Source organism: Excalfactoria chinensis, chromosome 5 (assembly GCF_039878825.1).
Source record: "Excalfactoria chinensis isolate bCotChi1 chromosome 5, bCotChi1.hap2, whole genome shotgun sequence".
Classification (NCBI taxonomy): domain Eukaryota; kingdom Metazoa; phylum Chordata; class Aves; order Galliformes; family Phasianidae; genus Excalfactoria; species Excalfactoria chinensis.
The window spans coordinates 9,601,161-9,620,603 of NC_092829.1; the positions used below are offsets into that span (position 1 = coordinate 9,601,161).

Below are 19,443 nucleotides of genomic sequence, written 5' to 3' on the forward strand. Positions count from 1 at the left end.
TGAACTTCTGCCTACTTTTCAAGCCCTTCTCTGATTAAACCAGCAGGAAACAGTCTCAGTTGCGCATGAGGCACAATTAAGAGCAGCCCCACAGAAGAAAAGGAGCTGTAGCAGGCAGAACAAAATCTAGAAGACCTGTGTAAATCTGCCTGTGTTGCTTGAGAAGTCACACAGGCAAAGAGCAAAGCTGTGACCCCAGCAGGGTTTCCCTTTCAGAAAGCTGGGACAAGCAGAGATCGTATGAAGTACACGTATTTACCAATGCATACTGTTGGGGGAGGGGCTGACAACAGGTTCCTTGTTTATTAATGCATAAAAAAACAGAACTGAACAACAACAACAAAATCCTTCATTAGCTGCTGCACTGAAACAGCTGTGAAATGCAAGAGATTTGATTATAACCTCCTGAAGTACAAATACACTTGTAGTGCCATACCTTGCACAGCAAGAAGCTGCTCATCTGTGGTCCAACGTGCATTAAATTTCTGAACAACCTAGATGGCATAAAAAAAAACAAAAATCAGATAGCTTACATTAACACAACCAGCAACTTCCACTTGTAACCGAGCTCATAAAAACCTCACAAAAACACAGCAATTAATTCACTGTTAGTCAAACTATCACTCATTTTAGTAGCAGCGTTGTTTTCAACAAAGAACAGCGTGTGGCATCTATTCAGTTAACTGTGACACACACGGCACCTGTAAGTCACCGGATGATGTAAAAAGATAGGGAACAGTCTCAGCAGATAACCAAGAGCCACAAACTCTTCAGAAGCACCTACTTGTCTTTATCACAGGCACCCTCTGTAATCTTGGTCAAATTATTTCCATCATGAGGTGCCAGAGTTGGAAGAAAAACAGCAAAAGCACTGAGTGCCAAGAGAAAGGACAGGCCGTTAATGTACCTCCTTGTTTCTCAGCACACAGAGAAAAGCAACCGCATCTCACAGGTGCATGGGGATACAACACCGAAAAACAAATCTGGGGTACTAGTACTTCTGCTACAAACCATCTGCACGCGTAAAGCATTGCTCTTTCTTCCCTCTCATTTCCACTTCCATTACACAACAACGGTGAACACGGTAAAGGTCTTGATTCACTCTGATAACAAGGCACTGGTCCTAGCTTACTGACCAGATGAACAGCCCTGATACGGTGATACAGATTAGCTTTTATCTCCACAAGAAACAAGGGTCAGAAAATGATCCTACCTCCGGAAGTCTGTACTGTTCTATCCCACCTTCAAGTTTTTCTTTGAGAGCGCTGTTTGTCTGTTTGATATTTTGAATCTGTAAAGAAAGTTTCATCCCTTTAACAAGGATAAAAACCTTTGGCAGGCCAACCTCCAGTAGCCTCAGGGGGAACCACACCAGCTCAGCATCCTGCTTCTCACCACCTATCTTTTCTGATTAAAAAAATGATTTGGAATAAAGGAACGTAGGTGCAACTACAGTATTAGGAGACCCTGTTTATTTTATTCTATCCTACCTGCAACTCATTTGGAGCAATAACTGCTCCAACCTCCAGGTCTATATGGAGCCCAGTATAAGATGAAAGCCCTGTTCACGGCAAGTAATGAATCAAAAACTGCTAGAGAGCTCTGCTTCTCCCAGAGCGCCAAGAAGGCTTCAGGCCAAAATACCAATTCTATTAAGTTTAATAAAGAGCTTGAGCCAGATCTCTACTTCAAAAACACTGAAAATGTTCTCATCCAGGAAACAGACTCATGTAGTAAACCTGTCTATACTAATAGATATTTGAAAAAACATTTGTTCGTAACATTTGTCCGTAACCATTTAAAAGACAGATCCATCAGATTAACAAAAGGTACATAGAAAAATATGTATGATGCCTGTCTAGGAAAAAAGAAGAAGGAAAAAAGCAAAATACCACAATGGTCTGTTCCAAAAGTACCATGGGAAAAGATAAAGGAAACTGACTTCTGCAGATTGAAATCAAACTTGTGAAATCAATGATATCTGATGGAAATTCATAGTTAAAAGGAAGGAACTTTGAACTGTAAGAAACACCGAGAGCCAAAAGAAGTTCCTTCAGGTCAGTGCTATGGATTTTCCTTTGCTTCACTTTTGATACAAAGTAGGCATCTCATAGAACAAAAGCATAAGAGAGGAAAGCACACAGCTGCGTTAATTTAAAGCATAAGGCCAGCAGCTTGTCAATTAAGCCACATAATGATGTGCACAGTCATCATCTAGCTACAAATTACTGGGAATTGTGCAGATGTGACAGGCACTACCATCAGAACTAGCAGTTATTCCTCAACTACATCACCCGTACCTGCCGCTTGATTGAGACTAATTCCATGTCCAGTTGTCTGAGTACAGTGGTAGCAGCTGTAGCATTGGCAGAAACGGCCTCCACGTCTTCTTGAGAAAGGAACATTCCTTTGGGAGGTTTCCTCTTCGCTCTGTTCTTGGCCTGTGTACTGTGCTTCTCCTTCTTCACCTGAGGAACGGTTTCAGCAGGAGGCACCTAGGAAAGATTTTACAAAACACACTTGATGTTTGAAGTGACCAAAGAAATATTCACGCAAGTTGTGGATGCTCCTTATAAAAACTCTAGGATCACTCTTGTGGATCACACAAAAAACACAATTCTAGACACCAGTCATTTTTCCAACAAGGATTTATGCCGTCAGATTAGCAAGATGCTTCAGGTGCTCATTTTCAGTCATCCTCAGTTTGCAGAATGAACAAAGTCTTTTGAAATTGGGAAGATTTTGTTTTAAGTAGCACGTCATACATACACTGTCTTACACACATCTTCTTCTAGCCAGCTTTCAACATTCCCAGAGAAGCCGGGTGCTTTCTCAGCACATTCCCGTTTTGGGAATTTTCAGTCATTTAAATATTCTGGATACTTTGCAGACTCCAAAACCTCTCTCCCTGCTTTTGACATCAGGTCTCAATACATTAGTTTAACTGAACAGCAGAAGAAAACAAAGTGGAACGTGGACACAGGAGAAGAACGCAGCTAGCAAAGTTTATAAAGATTTACCTTTTCTGTATGTCAGACAGGAAAAGGATATAGCAAACTAATTTAAAAGCTACGGATGAAGGAGTGGGGTGACTACAAAGCAGTTCTTAGATCATTAAGCAGTTTCTTGGAAGCTTGGAAGTTTTCCTGCCTAGCACTGATATATAATGTTCAATTAAAGTAATGCCGTTTGCCCACAAACAAACTTCAATCTCTTTGGGAAAAGGGAGTACTTCCCACACCACTAATTTGTATGCATTCTGGCTAAAGCAAAGCATTGGCCACACATTGCTAACAGGCATGCTAGGTAAGATGCAATAGTAAAGATCCTTCAAAGAGCATATGTGATTCCCTAATACTAAACATCTCTTCCAGAAGTTACTCTCAATAAGCAACACACACCCAAGATTTATTATCCAGTGGCTGGAATAATGCCCAGAACACAGAACAGAAGATGGGCAGGAGGAGAGAAAGAAGGGTGGAGAGGCCACACATCTGAAATCCTCCACTCGATCACTGCCAGTTTTAAAACATTGGCCTCAGTTAGCACTATTGTTCCCCTCCTAATTTGCAGCTACATGCAGTTTCTACCCAATCTGTGGCATTTACTCATTAGCAAGCACTAAAACCCACACAAGGTTGCACAAAGCCCCCTGTAAGCACTTGGCTCTGCCTCCCAGAGCCTGGAGAAGCCCAGAGCAGCTGCAGCAAACAATATCCTGCACACTCTGCACGGGCTCAGGAGACATATTGAAGCAGTAATGTGGACAATTGTCTGTTCTTCTTTCTTGCCTCTTCTAGCATGAAGAACTGTGAGAGATGATGCCTAAGGCAAGCCCAGGAGCAAGATATAACTATTGTTGTTGTGGGAGATAGACCAGATTTCTTTTTTGCAGTGGAAAGCAGGGAGCAGGAGAAACTAGGCTGGCTTAGCTACAAACAAATGAGGTAAGCTCTGCACTCTGCTTCAGAAGCAAGCACTTTGATAACCGAGCCAGGTAAATTATTCAGCGTGGTTAGATATTTCAGATTTATTCATATTTCATCTGCATACAGAATTTCACAGGATCGTGCAGTAATGTCTCCAACACGTTCAAGCCATAAGGTGACCAACAAGCAATGCTGGCACTGCAAGTATCTCAGAAGCTTCAACTTTAAGTAAAAATGAAAGCAAGTTTCAGATTATTGTTTTACACCGTGCAGAAAAAATGCGAAGCTTGCCCATGTTGTGGATGAAAAGCCAGAACACAAGCAGAATCATGGAATCACCACAGTTGGAAAAGACCTCCAAGATCAAACAGTCCAACCGTTCCCTTACCGCCAACATTTCCCCACTAAACCATGTCCCCTAAACATTCATACATACATCTAAACATTCCTGAATGCCTCTAGGGATGGTGACTCCACCACCTCCCTGGGCAGCCTGTTCCAGCATCTGACTGCTCTTTTGCAGAAGAAATTCTTCCTAACACCCAACCTGAAGCTCCCCCCAGTGCAACTTGAGCCCATTGCCTGTAGTCCCACAGCTAGTAACACAGGAGAAGAGACCGGCCCCCATCTCGCCATAACCTCCTTTCAGGCAGCTGTAGAGGGCAATAAGGTCTTCCCTGAGTTCCTTCCCCTCCAGACTACATGATCCCAGTTCCCTCAACTGCTCCTCATAAGATCTGTGCTCCAGATCCAGCACAGAATGATTTCTGACAGCTCCAAATGCATCCAAGCTCCAGTGATACTGCTCTGAAAACTTGAAAATCTACTCTATCTTGGAAACTCTTGCTTTCCTGGCCACACATTCATTGCTGTAGAAATAAATCAACTCAAAAGAAAAAACCAACTAAAATGCAGGATTTAGCAGCACTCCTCTATTCAGAAATTGCCACTGTTACCTTGAACACTTCATACAAACCCCTTTAATACAAAGAAGGCTTCCTCAGATTTGATGGTCTAAAAAGAAAAGACCAAGCTCAATCCATGTAAAAGCATGGGATGAAATGGGAGGCATTTCTAGGAATGCCTCAGGAAGAGATGTTAAGAAAGCAGCCCTGACATCTGTATTATGGAGTCACTATCTGGGGGAACCTGAGCAGCTGTAGTAATACTGAAAGTACAAAGAAAAGGGAAGATTCCCCCTCCAATGATCCCCAAAAGAGGAAACACAGATGAGAGATTTCAGATACTCTGAGAAGTCCCAGTATTTCTTGACAACTCATACAGTAAGTGACACATCTTAGAGCTGAAAAACTGTCTCCATGGGGCTGGGACAGGGAGGTTCTTTACGGTAACAGTCTGGGGCTGCTGGTGCGTGGATGACCAAGTCATTAAACGCAGCTACCAGGAACAGCCCCTCTTCCCAAATACCTGCTCTCTCGAGGCATTTTTAATCAGCTCCAGGCTGAAGTACTGCAAAACTGAATTAACTCCAATCAGTCAAAGCTGGTTGTCAGCTTTGTTCCGGCTAGCAGTACAACCAGCCACTGTCCAGAAGAGACCCCAGAAGGCCACCTGCCCCCACAGCCAGTGTGACCGCACACAGTTGGTGAGTTCAACTGACCTTTGATTCAGGTTAGAGCACACTGAGGCCTGGGGCAGTACCAAAGGGGGGCATTCAACTCCCATACAAGACTTTTTGCAAATGACTTGATGGTATCTACTTGCCATCTGCTCTGCTTTGGCCTTAAAGCAGAGGCAGAAAGCTGGTGAAGAGCTACTGTTCCCCCTTCTGCAGCAAGTTCACAGCAAGCCAGCGTGTCAGAGAAGGAAGCAGCAATAAAAGGGATTGAAAGGTCTATAACAGATGCAGTCTTTCAGAAAATGTAAAGTGTGAAATACTAACTAGAAATGTTTTTATTAAAGAAAAATAAATGGGAACGAGATGATATTATTAATATTTCACAAGACATTCTGGACAGCCACAGTATGCCACTCATACTTAGCCAAGGAAGGATCCTTCAAGCCTGGGTGTTGTCAAGGCTTTCAACAGCTCAGCTTCTTGTAAGAATCAATGAGTGGCTTCACACCAACCCTGCTCTAGGTAATCATCAGAGACACTGATGGTGGAAGGCTTTTTCTGGGAAGTCTATGGAGCACTCCACAAGGGTAGAGAACAGACCAGAATGATATTTTTCAGTTACTTCCCTTCAGAATAATTTGTTAGAAGAATTAATCTCATTGACAGTGACAGACACAAAGCACTGCTCTAGGTCCTTGCTCTTGCCTGTTGTGCAATCACAGTTTTAAATAATTTTAGAGCCCTTTCCCTATAAATAGCTTCTATTAAAGATTATTTTAAAAACTAAATCAGATGACAAAGACTATCATCACTGAGATAAAGCAGGCCACAAGAAGCCAGCGGATGGAGTTACTTCAAGGAGAAGGCCTTAGGGTATATGCCTTCCTGTAGCACTCACTCATACATACATACAACCCATACTGCCGCTAAATTGCAAGGTTCTTTTGTTCAGTGCCAAATCACCCACAAGTTACATGCCTGAAAATAAAGGACATGCTTTCTAGATGAGCATCACAAAGTTAAGTTTTCAGAAGCATATGTCTATCTGCCTGGCTCCATCCAGAACTGTATGCCAACTTAAAATTGAAGTACCTTAAGTGAGGTTCAAGTAGTATGTTTTAAGTATGATATTCTGCACAAAATGACAAGGCCTCTCTGCCAGACAAAAACTGTCCATACAAAAGCTCTCTCCTTTATCATTCACAGATATAGCTGCAATCCAGGCATCACTGAAATCCTCAGGGCTATTCCCAAGGATTTCAGTAGATCAAGAATTTGCCTTAAAGTTTATATAATAGATAAATACACTCCTGTTAGTCTATCTAGAACAGTTTAAAAGATTTCTTTCCCTTCCACCAAGCCATCCACGGAGGGGCAGAAGTGCTCCTATTCCATCTTAGCAAACAGTTAGGTTGCCTTCAACCACCACTGAGGGTGGTTCAAGCAAACACAGCCAATTCTGTCGACTCCAAACATCCATGTAGCACACTAGCATGTGCTGGTAAAATCTTCATATTTTCCTCTTTCATTCTCATTTATCTATACTTGTCTTGATCTAAGAACAATTCTGAAGACAATTCTTTTCTTGCATGACAACCATACAAAGCACAAATAAAGAAAATTAGATACTGTCAGCTTCTACATCAAGCAGTTGGTAAGTAAACACTTTCATCTGTATGGTAGTAAGAAAAGAGTTATACCTCCTTTTTGCTCTCCTTGTTTTGTTCAACTTCAATATCAATAGGGTTATTTCCATTTGCTTCCTCCATTTCATCCTCACTGAAAGACAAGAGTAAACGGTACTGTATTACTTTGTGAGACACTGTTTCTCTGTAAATAACATACTAAAAAAAATAAGACATGGATGAAACAGCAAATTCAGCAGCTTTCCTTATGTTTTTTCACCAGGTTGGGGTGGGCTCTTTGGGGGTCTGCAATGTTGGTTTGTGGTTTTTTTTCCCCTCCATTTATTTGTTCCTTAAGACAAGTAATTCTTAGCTGTAAAGACACTGGAGAGTTTTTTAGAGAACAACTTGAGTGGTGTACTTAGGCAAAATAAGTCTGCTTAGATGGGGATCGGATACGTTAAACAGCTAACAAGTTACCTTTTGAAGAATATTAGACATTGAGAATTCTAACTTTAGGCAAACCCAAACAGAAACGAAGATTTAGAATAGCAGCAAGTAGTTCTAACACAACTGTAAGATTTAGCCAGAAAGATACGCACAGGATGAACTCCCTCAAGAAAAAGCATTAAAATGTGGTGTGTTTTTTTTTAAAGTCACAATCACCAAATTCATTCTTCCTTGGAAAAGAAAAAGAAGGATCAGCTACAGAATAATAAAAAGCACGAAACTGGGGCCATATTGAAAGTGACCTTGGCACACCTGGACAGTTTGGCTTCATTGGAATTTTAATCAGACATTAAATCGAATGTATTTTCACCGTTTAGAGTTTTTGTACTGTACACAACTAAAGTTAATTGCACCATTTGGGATGATGCCCAGAAACTGAAGAAATAAGCTGATCTAATCAAAGTGGTTTTTAAATTACTATATTAAAAAAGTCTATTTTGTCATGTCAAACTTCACAGCCTGGAGGAGGAACTGGAAGAGGTATGTCACAGCAGCACCACACTGGGCAGGAGAACCCAAGGAGAGTTGTGCTCAGTGCAGGTATTTCTGGAGTAGCAGGGGACAACAGGCCAGTGTGTGCCACAGGTAAGACAGGTGCTAAGGAGTATTCTCAAGTGGACTCACAGCTGCCTCCTAGCAGCTGTACGGATGTCACCTAAGGAATTTGCTGCTGGGTGACTTGGCATCTACCACCACAAGGACTGTCACTTTACAAGCCACTCCTGCAAACCCCCTGCTGATCCACAGGAAATTTCATTTGTACAGTCTGTCATAGTTTACATACAGGTAAATCTAGGTAACCAGTGACACAGTCACAATTCCTAGGAATAAAATTCTCAAGGACATCTCAGATTTGCATATTCGAGACCCCCTGACACTCAACCGGCAAGAGCTCCTGAAAAACCTGGTCCCAAATGCATAGGGAGCTGTTCTCATGACAACCTGAAGAACAGGGGAATTTCCCTTTCTTCTGCTTAGCCACAGAAGAGAAAGCACAGTACGTGAGCACGACACCTCAGGCTGCCTCTTCCCTTAACCTCGTCCCCAGCAGAGCTGCCTTGTGTTCTCACCTGAGCTCAGCTGTCAACCTTTCTGCAGAAGCCAAACCCCACAGGCTTCACTGTGCTGGCAGTTTGCTCTCAAATTCCAGCAAGTCCTCCAGACATGAGCTAGATCAAAACCCACTCGCTCATTGTTGCAGTTTTAGACAATGATCATTATTAACTGAAGGACATTTTTGAGATTTAGCCAACACCCAGTGGCTCACTACTACATTTGATGTAGTATCGTGAACTCACCCAGCTTTGCTCCCACACTCCACCTGGTTATGCTGACAAAACTTGGATTTGTAGGGGCTTGACTATCTGACACAGCGTAGGGGAAGAAGGGAAGCCTAACATCAAGCTGTAGATGTAAAGCAAAGTTATGCATTTCCAACCCAGCTGCCTTCCTCAAAGGCTCCAACATTACAGCACAAAGCTGCCCAGACAGTCCTTCCACATATCCTCCAGAGGATACAGACCAGAAAGTTGTCTTTCCAAATATCAGTGATTCCATTTATGAGCAGAAAACAAAATCAGAGAGGCAGTATAGGAAAGAAGTCTTAAACCACACAGTATTAGAGAAACACACGTTCCTTATAACTAATATTTCAGCTTCTTACAAATTCGTAGGAAATAAACAAGCAGGATGGGAAAAAGAAAATCAAGACAACCATTGCAGCAAAGAACACAGTGAGGAAGAGAAAGCCAATGAGAAAAAAGAATGAGCTGCCCGGTAGTTTCCTCCCCAGTCTTGCCTGTTAAACAAGCACTGTTGATCTAGTGGAAAGATGGGAGAGGTTGAGTGACTCAGTGTAGTACGTCTCAACCCTGGAAATGTCACTCTTTCCCCCTCCCAAACAGGGCTCCGTCATCCAGCCCTGGAGCCAGCACACAGCTGGAGCAGCAACTGCTTGGAGGGAAAGGCTTTCACAGAACTTTACCCAACTTAGGAGTCTTCCAAAGCCAGACACACTTCAAGATGGGGCAAGTTTGGTCGCAAAGACATGAGCAGCATTTTAGCACAGGTTGAGAAGGCACCTACATTAAGCAGACTTACTTCTGCTCAAAGGGATGATTTTTCCCTCCCAAACATCTGAGACCACCATGTTTCTAAGGCGGTGGAGCTCCAGAATGAAGCAAAGTCACCTAGTAGCAGTAACTTTGCAGTTATCTCCAGCAATACACACAAGGCAACTGGCTGAGCCACCTCTGTCACCGGCACACAGGGGTACCGGGGAAAGTGAACTAGCAGAGAAAGCTGTACCTGCAGGAGTTAAAAGCTCACTAGCTAGTAAGCTTCTGACTGCCACCACCCTCAGATCTCAATATAACCAGCACTGCTTAGGCCACCCCTGCCAGAGGGCTTATCCTAAGCTTCCCTGAGACCTCTTCTCAGTCACTCAAACAAAAAATGGCCTGACTTTGTTTATTTCATGGAATGCAGCTTGGTCTGAAAATCTCACACAAAGGTTTCCATGTGAAAGGCAGAGGGAAGGGGGTGTGGGTGCACACACTGGCACAGAGGTGCTGCACTGCAACCTATGCCCCACTGAGTGTGTGTTCTCAATCTACTGAGTATCACATAGAGGAAATAAAGGCAGGTCGCTAGTTCTTTTATTACTTATATTGTGCTACTCATTTTCTGGCCCTGCTGACACCAGTGCCAAGCAGCTTGTAAACAACAGTTTTAATTTCATTTTCTCCACCCCCATGCGGTATCAGGAAAAAAAAAACACAACACCTAGCAGGCTGGGATGGTGACCATTGCACTAGAGGGCAACCAGGAATTGCGCAGTGTTGGTGAAGGGAGCACGCCTAATTGCTGACACATTCTTTTTGGCTTTAAGCAAAGCAAAACACGCATAGCAGGGAGGAGGGGTGGGGGAGAAGGCATGGTACCAGGAAACACGAGGGAAAATCCTACAGCTAGTTTCTTACAAGCTAACAGTAGCATGTGAGATAGTCTAAAGAAATCAGTGTGTGTCAATACACAGCCTTTCCGCTTGCAAACCTACCTTTCCTCACGTTCCCTTTTTTGTTTACGAGCATGACGGTCCATCACGCTAGTTTTAGTCCTTGTCTTCTTCCAGGAGTAGTAAAATTTCACCAGGCTGGCTATTGATTTGTCAGGAAGCTGTAAATTAAACATGTATCCTTTTATATGCTTATATGTAAAGTATCCCCAGGAGAACACATACAATTGGTCTGTTTTTCTCAAGGAACATCTGATCTCTCCACTATGAATTCTCCCAGAATTTCAAGAAAGGCAGTTCTGCAGCCTTAAAAAATGGACACCATTTCAGGCTAAAGACCACTATTTGTGACATTAAAATCTCTAAAGCACATCTCATCAAGCCTCCAACCAACCAGGCCAGGTAGCTGTTTCTGTTCAGATCAAGAGAATATAGCAAAAGCAAATCCAAAACAGGATCTTGAGAGGGAGCAAACAGTTTTAAAAGCTGACACAGGCATGTGGGAGCAAATGTAGGAATTGTTGAATTGCAGGCTATATCCCATACAAATCTTTGTTCCTGGGTTAAAAAGCCCTACTCGCATCATTCATGTGATGAAGCATATTCAAAGGTCTCAACAAAAGATGTTTTCAGAAGGTGAAACATTATTGTATGGTTAATTGAGGATATAGGAAAACCACAAGTCAGATATTTTTTCTGTCCTCTTACACTAACGTCATTGCCCCGTGGTTATGAATAAGTAGTCTGCCTCAGAAAAGACTAAAGCTACATTAAGAATAACTCTCTGTTTGGCAGGTATTCAGCATTCACATTCTTACACAGGATTTCTACAAGGTAAAAGTCCAGCCTTTTGCTGAATAAAACATGTTTTAGGTGAGTGTGATTCAGCTCAGAGGGCTAGATGAGTGGGAAGAAAACAAAGCTGAGCAAAACTGAGCAACAGCCAAATTACTAAGATACGAGAGCTTAAATCTTCACTTGAGATAAGCTGGTTCTCAGACTGTGTATTGACTTTAAGTCCTAATGGATCACACCAAACTACCACCCTGGCCCACAACTACATGCAGGCATAAATCCATCTGATCAGGCCAAAACACACACTGTGCCTGCACAGTGAGCTATCTGGATGTCAGGCTGCCAATAGCCACGCAGCAGGCTGGTACATTGGAATGAAAGAGTTCCACAGAACAAACTCAGGGACAAGGCTGTTTGTCACAAACATCAGCTTGGCTATAAGCACATGCTAAGTGTGCCAAAACATCAGAATCAGCTCTGATAAATAACGTAACTCATCTTCCATTCTCTGGCTTCAGCAACTCTCTCGTCGGTTCCAAGCCGCACTGGTGCTAATGGGCCAACAGATATAAACTAACAACTAACACACTCCAGAGCCATTGATTCCTGTCCCCTGCTAAACACAAAGCTTCGTGCCATTTAATTCCTTTTATGCAGGATGGTTTTTCTGGGAGCAACAGTAAAAGAAAATATATCATTACCTAGGGAACAGTGTACGAGCTTGGCATCCCTGTATTGGAATGCACTTCACCCAGGGACAGCGTCATGTTTCTGCACATAAACTGAGTTGTAATTTTTTTGCTCTGGTGTTAAACTAAGCAACAGGTCATATTCCTTCCTCACTCAAAGGACATTTCCCCACACACACTTTTTCCCCCCTGACCAGTAAATTAAAAACAGAGGAACAAAGAAGCAAATTGCTTCAACCTTCAGGAGTCCACAGCGCTCCAGACTGTCTGCATCAGCTACCCAGAGCAGGCACAAGTCTTGAACCAATGCAGCTGGGTGCTACAGGACTCTGAGAACAGTGAGGGGACATTCAAGGAGGACATGAGGAGAACAAGCCTCTTCCTGCCACCTTTTTGAAAAAGGGGACCTGACACTTCAGGAACCTTTCCTTCACACTTGGCAGGTAGCTTACTGTTCACCTTCAATAGGATCAGCAATGCAGGTCTTCACCTGCACCTTGAAGATTAACAAACAGCAACCACATCAGGCACAACTGCATGGTTGAAGGAGCATGGAGATGAGTTTGGTTCCCACTCTAGTGGCAAACCAGTCAAAGAAAGACTCAAACAGTAAAAAAAATCTACATTCTATCATCTCTGAATTTCAACAGGCAGCCTCTCAACACCTTCTGCCTGAAGCTGGGTTTTTGACACCCTGCCCCCTCACCCACACACACCCCAGCAGTTCCCTTTCAGGCAAAAGCCTAACCTGGAAGCTTCCAGTAACAGTTTTAGAAGTATTGTTAGAAATTGAAAGGAAAGGACTGAAATGAAATACAAACCTTCACCACACATCCACTGACAGTCCCAAATCACATTAAGCACAGACTTCACGCTCAAAATGAATTCCTAAAAAGCAGGCTGCAAGAAAGGAGTCAACTTTGCACAGAGATAATCTTTACTCCATGTGTGGGTGGGCATGTGTGTACAGACCATGCTTGAACTCCAGCTGAGACAAACACTATTGCAGCACACAGGGGACTGAAAACCATAATTTCCAACCAATAAAAATTGCACAGTCAGAATTTATCCTTAGCTGGCAAAGCACTTCAGGAAAACACTTCTGTAGGGACTCCAGAAGCAGCTCTGTTTTTATCTAGTCACAGTATTACTTTTCCTCCAATATCCCCTTCGGCCTGCTCTCTCTCAGAAGCATCACACAGCAGCTCGGCACTGAAGACTGTCCGATGGCCTGTTCTGCTTTTTCAGCCCTCTGACACTACTTACCATCTGCTGGATCCTGTGAAAGGTTTTCCCATGGAAACTGAAAGCCTGTTCAAACAAGACCTTGTCTTCCACTGTCCACTCATCTGGGAACGGAGTGAAGTTCGGCAGATCCGCCAAAGATTTCTCAATGTTGTGCTTGTGCCAAAACAGCATCCCAAGAGCCTAGAAATAACAAGGACACCACAGGGACAACTGTAATCACAAGCAGTATTACCACGTGCAAAGAGACAGCTTCTGCATTTTTCTCAGGCACCAGGTTAACCATAGTTTTTAATTCTCAGCTATGTCAAACCCGTGTGTGTGCAAGTAACCTGGAATCGGACCCACATTGTTACACACTGAGTACGTTGGAATTTAGTCAAATGATAGAGATAGTAAAGTTAGAAAGGAGTAAGAGCTGAGAGACAGGAGAAGAAAACTGAAGTGATTCCAACTTTACTGATCGTTATATACACAGAAATACTAAGCAAAGCCATGAGAAGGACACCTAAAAGCCAGAATGAACTTGAGGAAGCTTCTTGCCATTGCTGGACCTTCACCATTTCCCATGCAGTTAAGGAGGGCTGCAGGCCTCAGGAAAGGTGAGAGGGTGGGTGAAAACAAAGGAGAAGCACAGGGCAAAGAGCGTGTGCAACCCTGACTTGCTGCTAAGGTGTCCCCATCCAAGAGGAGAAAATTATCTCATTCATTTAGGGGCAGCTCATTTGTTTCCATCGGCTACGTCTCAATTTGCTGCAGGAGTCTGTGGAACTGAAAATCAGACAAGTGTGCACACTGTGCTTCACCAGCTGCAAACAGCCCCCTTCTGCATCCCCCAGACGTGCATCCAAAGCCACCCCTCTCCCAAGGGCACGCAGCTCACATGATTTATGACACATTGCTGCATCTGGTACAACAGTGACCACTGCGAGTCATTCTGGGAAGGCCTGACTCTGCAGAGCTGGAAACCAGCCTTGCACAAGGGCTGCAAAGAGAAAACAACCCCTAACATGCTGAGTAAAACACCAGAGTAACCTGCTCGTCATATGCAAACTCAGTTTGGGTTTCACAGCCCCAGTAATCCCCACCTAGTAGTTTCATCCATTCTATCAGAGATGCAAAATTACTTCAAAATTGGGGCTTCCCCATTATGCTTTGCTATGCAAAAAGCAGTTCCTTTTTGGGTTCTTGCTTCACTAAAACTGTGCAGAGGGGCAGGACTACAAATATTAACCTTACCCAAGATTTTGCCCTGACCCTGCTGGTCTTTCAGTGCTCTCAGAGCACCTTCCTTTCCCCCGTTCAGAAGCCCCATTTTGCCAAGCATCAGAACAAGAGAGAATCTTGGTCACAATGCAGTCAACTCAAGGTGTCCCAGAAGCCACAAACCCCATTCCATCCATCCACTTCAGCAAGCATGGAGTAAAAGAAACTCCTTTGCAGGCATCAGGGACCAAGTTTTCTGTTTCATCATTCCCACCAACCTCAGATAAGCACTATACAAAACTTCCATGAGAGAAAGCAAGGGAAAAAACATGGAATGAGCCACTTGGGTGCTAAATACTGCTAGTCACTAGTGAGTTGCTTATAGAAAGCAAAGGGAAAACAGGAAGGCTTTATGTATTGCTACAAGAAGCCAATATGCATTATAAAAAACAAAACACAGACACCAAATATGATAGTGTTGTCAGCTGTGTATGATAAGCCTAAGCATCAACCATATTTGTATACACTCTTCCACCGCCATCCTGCCCGAGGAGAGCACTCTGGACACTCACACGCAGCTTTTCCAGCCTCCTTTGTCCCAGGATGCATGATCCAGGCTGGCAGAGGCATCGCAGTGCTCCCAGGGCTCAGCACAACAGTCTGCCAGCACCAGCCAAAGAAGGCTGCCCTGCTGAAGGCTGCCCTTCACCTACCCAGAGCTGGCAAGGCTGAGGGCAGCCCTAGCAGTGCGGCCCCAAGCCCCCACCAGTCACCTGCTGGCAGTGGAGCCTACAGTGTGGCACCGGGCCATGGGTAGAGGAGGGACGACAGGAAGGGAGCCACTCACAGCATGGATGCAGCCAGTTGGATGGGAGAGCTGCTGGGCAGAGCTGGGTGCGTGCCCCGGACACCAGCCAGGCAGCTCACCATTCGCTTCAACAAGCCGGCATGTCTTCATCAGCAACAGTAGGCTTTGGGCAGGAGACATGGATGGAGGAATGGGAATGTGTTATGGTGTTTGCCAAGCCACCTGCACAGTGGCCTGAGGAGAATGGCTGTCTGGGGAGGTGTGTGTGGGAAGGAATACACCAGCCAGCAAAGCCCAAACGGTGGCCAAATCCTAAAGCTCATTCTGACTGGCTTCCAGGCAGTCTGTATGGGCTCTTCCAGAGCTACCCAGCCAACAGTGACTCTGATACCTGCTGAAGAGGAAGTGTTCCTTGGTGACACAAATCATCCTGATCTGAAAGCCCTGACGCTAGTCCCTCTGATACAAAGTGAAAATGTGCTTTGCAGACAGAAGACAGATCCTTCCCAGCTATTTCCTAGAAGTGACTAGCTTAGCTGCCTAGGAAATCCTAAATGATCTTGGGCACATGTACGTCCCAAAGGACCTGGGACACATCTCCAGGGCACTTACACATACAACTCAGATACTCTGTGTCCTGATTTGAAGTCTCCTACTTCAACTACCCACTTCCACTACTATACTCAATAGACTGGGGCCAGGGGGAAGACAGATGGGGAAGAGGTGCTTGAGGGAAGGGTGGAGCATTTACAGGAACACAAATCTGTGTTAGACAAATAAAGTTTCCTAAAACAGAAGAATTCGGTCTGTTTAAAAATCACAAGCTTCATTTGCATCCATCTCCAGGATCAGTCTACTCGGTGGACACTTCTGCACTGAAATCACAAAACCCTAAGGCAATCTCTTGTAGCAAATATTACCCACCGTTTCCAGTACTGGGATATACCCAACTAAATTGATGTGAGCCATCCAGGGATTTTTCTGGATTTAAGTCTGCAGGCTTTTGGTGCTTTTTTTCTTCCTTTTATTGCAATTTTCTGCTCTTAGAAACTATAAATATCTGCTCTGATCATCCCTGATTTTGCTGAAAGTTTTTCTGGCTAACTCAATCTCAATCCTCACATCCCACAAGAAATCTTTTTGAGGATGAGTATCAACCACTGAAAGCCTGACTCAAAGATGACAGCAGAGTCATTTAAATAGAATCCCTGCCTGGCCAAATCACTGGCTTCTATGCTAATGGCCTGTGCCTGAACAATTTCACGAATTTACAAGTTTTCTAAGAATCTCAATGCAGAAACAGTATGTAATTTGCTCATACAGTAGATCATGCGATTCCCTGCCTTACATCTCCAGAAAAGTATTAGTGAATAAGGGAACTCCAGAAAGAGCTCAGAAAAACTTCCCAGTCACAATTAATCTCCCTTGACAAGTGTTGAAATCGATGTTAGTTACAGAGAAAACTAGTACACAACCCTAGACCAAGTAAAGGAGAGGTCTGCCTCCACAAAACAGGATTTCAATCTCTAAGCTAAAGGCATTAGCTAGCCTCAGGGACAGCTGGACACCTGAGCTGTTATCTGTGAACTGCAATACAGTCTGCAATATAATTTAAAAGTAAAAAGCCCTGGATATTGGTTTGTGATGGTTCAACAGCTCATTAGTAACCGCCAAGACATCCATGAAGCAGAGCTGGAGCGGTCAATCAGAAAACGCAACACAAGCAGGCAGCTGTCCAAAGACGAGCCATCTCCACTAAGTCTTTTTTATGACAACTGGGGGTTCCAAAAGTGTTCAAGGGGTGGTCATCAAAGGAAGCACAGTACCTGTGGCCTAACTCTGCTAGAAATTACGATGTCGGTTTTGTTTTTCTTCTCTTGACTTCTTACACCAAGTTCAAGGTGAGCTTTACACTCCTAGAGGACAGCTCACCATTGCAAATGGCCAACTCAGGGAGAAGCAGAAGAGGAGAAAACACATGCAGTACAAAAGGGAAGAAAGAGGCACTCGTAGGCAGTCACTTTAAGACAAGTTTCAACACCTGATGAAAACAACTTTTTAAATAAGGTAAAGTATTCAAAGGTTCATTACCTGCTCCATGTTGTATCCATGCTTCTCTTTAGCAATGGCAATATATTCGTCCACTGAAAAACAAAGAGAAGAAATAAAGGCATTTCATACAATGATCTCATCTCCTCTCCCCAAGCTAAAACCCAGTCCTGCAGCTCTGACTTCAGTCATGGTCACCGTATCCTCCACAAAGAACTCTGGGGTGAAGAACTACTGAATCCAACAACTCAGGAAAGGAAGGAAATGAAAGGAAAACATCAGACACCTAGCTCCATAACAAGCTTAAATGATACATGATACTCAAGTAACATGAAACATCATATATAATGTTTCAAAACTACAGATAGGAGAAAATAAAAAGAGAAAGCACGAGCCCTTCTCCTTTTTCTCTTTAATCCCCCACCCCAAAGCAGCTGTTTTCTTAAGAAGACACTCAAGCACAATCTATACCTTCCAGTACCACCAGAATCCTAGCACTGCACAATCACTGCACATATCTTGGCAAATTAGCCAGGTTCTATGCCTCAACAATTCTCATCTTGGATCAAACCCCATCTCTATGAATTATGAGGCCCCTGTGAGCTTTTAACCTTTATAACGTGAGGATGCCCTGAGGAGTTATATTTTGTATGGATGGAACTAAAACCCAAATGTCTATTTTAGTATGAGTGACTGAGCCTACTTTACATCCAACTGCACCCATCTGAGGACTAGATCAAAGTCACCACTCAGTGCTGTTCTGAAATCCACGGCCTCATGCTTGGTCATTATTTGACACACTGAAAAGATACCAACCTTGAAAAACAAGACAGAATATGAGACTTCCACTTCCCCTGATGGAGTGGAGTGTACTGGAAGCAGTCATTGACTGTAAGACCCCTGATGTGCAAGTCCCCCGGAAGGCTTCAAATAGGTACACACAGCCAGAACCCACTCACCTACTAATTTTGAACTTTAAGGCGAGTCACTTAATAACAAGCTCAGAAATCCCCCTCCTTTGTTTCTCTGCACATACTCAGGGCCGGATGCAGTGAAATTCCTGTGCCTAGCACCCTACACCCATAATGACATGGAGAGCACGAGCAGCACCCAAGGAAGGAAATGGGGCTGTGAGCACTGCAGCTGAGGAAGCCACAATTCCCACGGTTTGTGCCTTATGATTAACTTCAGCTCTCACATGTGCTTCTCCCACTTTTTTTTTCTTTGCCTTTATGAGAATACAAGTGAGTCTGTGGCATTTCTTAAAGTCATTTCTTTGCACTGGGGCACTCCTCAATTCTTTCTTCAACTGAGAGACCTAAGCAGCGAGCTCAATAATCATGGGGCAAAACAGAGAGGACAGATCCAAAAAGGCACAGCCTCTTCTCAGCCTGTCATCATTAGAAACAAATAAATCTTAGGTAGTTAAAGTAGACACCCTGCCTTATTAGGCAACAGAGCACTTGATATCAACACCAGTCCTCCATCTGGCAACAAGATGCATTAATTTTCACACAAAGGTGTTGCAAAAAAAAGGGGGGTTTTAAGTGCCATAGAAAATTCTGTTGAGAACACTATTGGAGCCACATGTTGCAGCAGGAGAAAAGCATGTATGACGTACAGGCACAGTCAGCATGGGTGTAGCAGCATGTCAGCAATGACACCCTACTGAGCTCCGGCTCTCCCAAGCTCCCACATGCTTTCCAGACTCACCTGAGCACAATGGGCACTCCCAGGGGCTGACAGAAGTGCAGTTGGATCATGCTCTGGAGGGGTTCAAGTCACAGTTTTATTAGCCCCTTGAGGAAAGGTGTAGCCACAACCATTCATTTGCACCCCTGCAGCACAAACGCATCTGTCTCTCCAAGTCAGCGAATTGCTTCTAAGGAGCAATAACTATCCCTTCTTGCATTATGCAAACATAAAACAGTTGCACAGACTGTGGAGGTGACAGAAGCTGACTAAAATTGCTGCATTGCTTAATTGAACATC

The 19,443-nt window shown here is 43.7% G+C and overlaps 1 protein-coding gene across 1 annotated transcript in view; it reads right to left on the bottom strand.

Annotated features, from left to right (window-relative positions):
* RCOR1 (REST corepressor 1) overlaps nucleotides 1–19,443 on the bottom strand; it is a 79,014-nt gene that overhangs the window by 6,512 nt on the left and 53,059 nt on the right. Inside the window, exons 4-10 of the mRNA XM_072338440.1 lie at nucleotides 17,494–17,546; nucleotides 13,410–13,571; nucleotides 10,702–10,820; nucleotides 7,209–7,287; nucleotides 2,301–2,495; nucleotides 1,214–1,291; nucleotides 437–494 (exon numbers count right to left, since the gene is read on the bottom strand). Of these exons, the coding sequence (XP_072194541.1) occupies nucleotides 437–494; nucleotides 1,214–1,291; nucleotides 2,301–2,495; nucleotides 7,209–7,287; nucleotides 10,702–10,820; nucleotides 13,410–13,571; nucleotides 17,494–17,546 (744 nt within the window). The remainder of the gene's footprint in view (nucleotides 1–436; nucleotides 495–1,213; nucleotides 1,292–2,300; nucleotides 2,496–7,208; nucleotides 7,288–10,701; nucleotides 10,821–13,409; nucleotides 13,572–17,493; nucleotides 17,547–19,443) is intronic.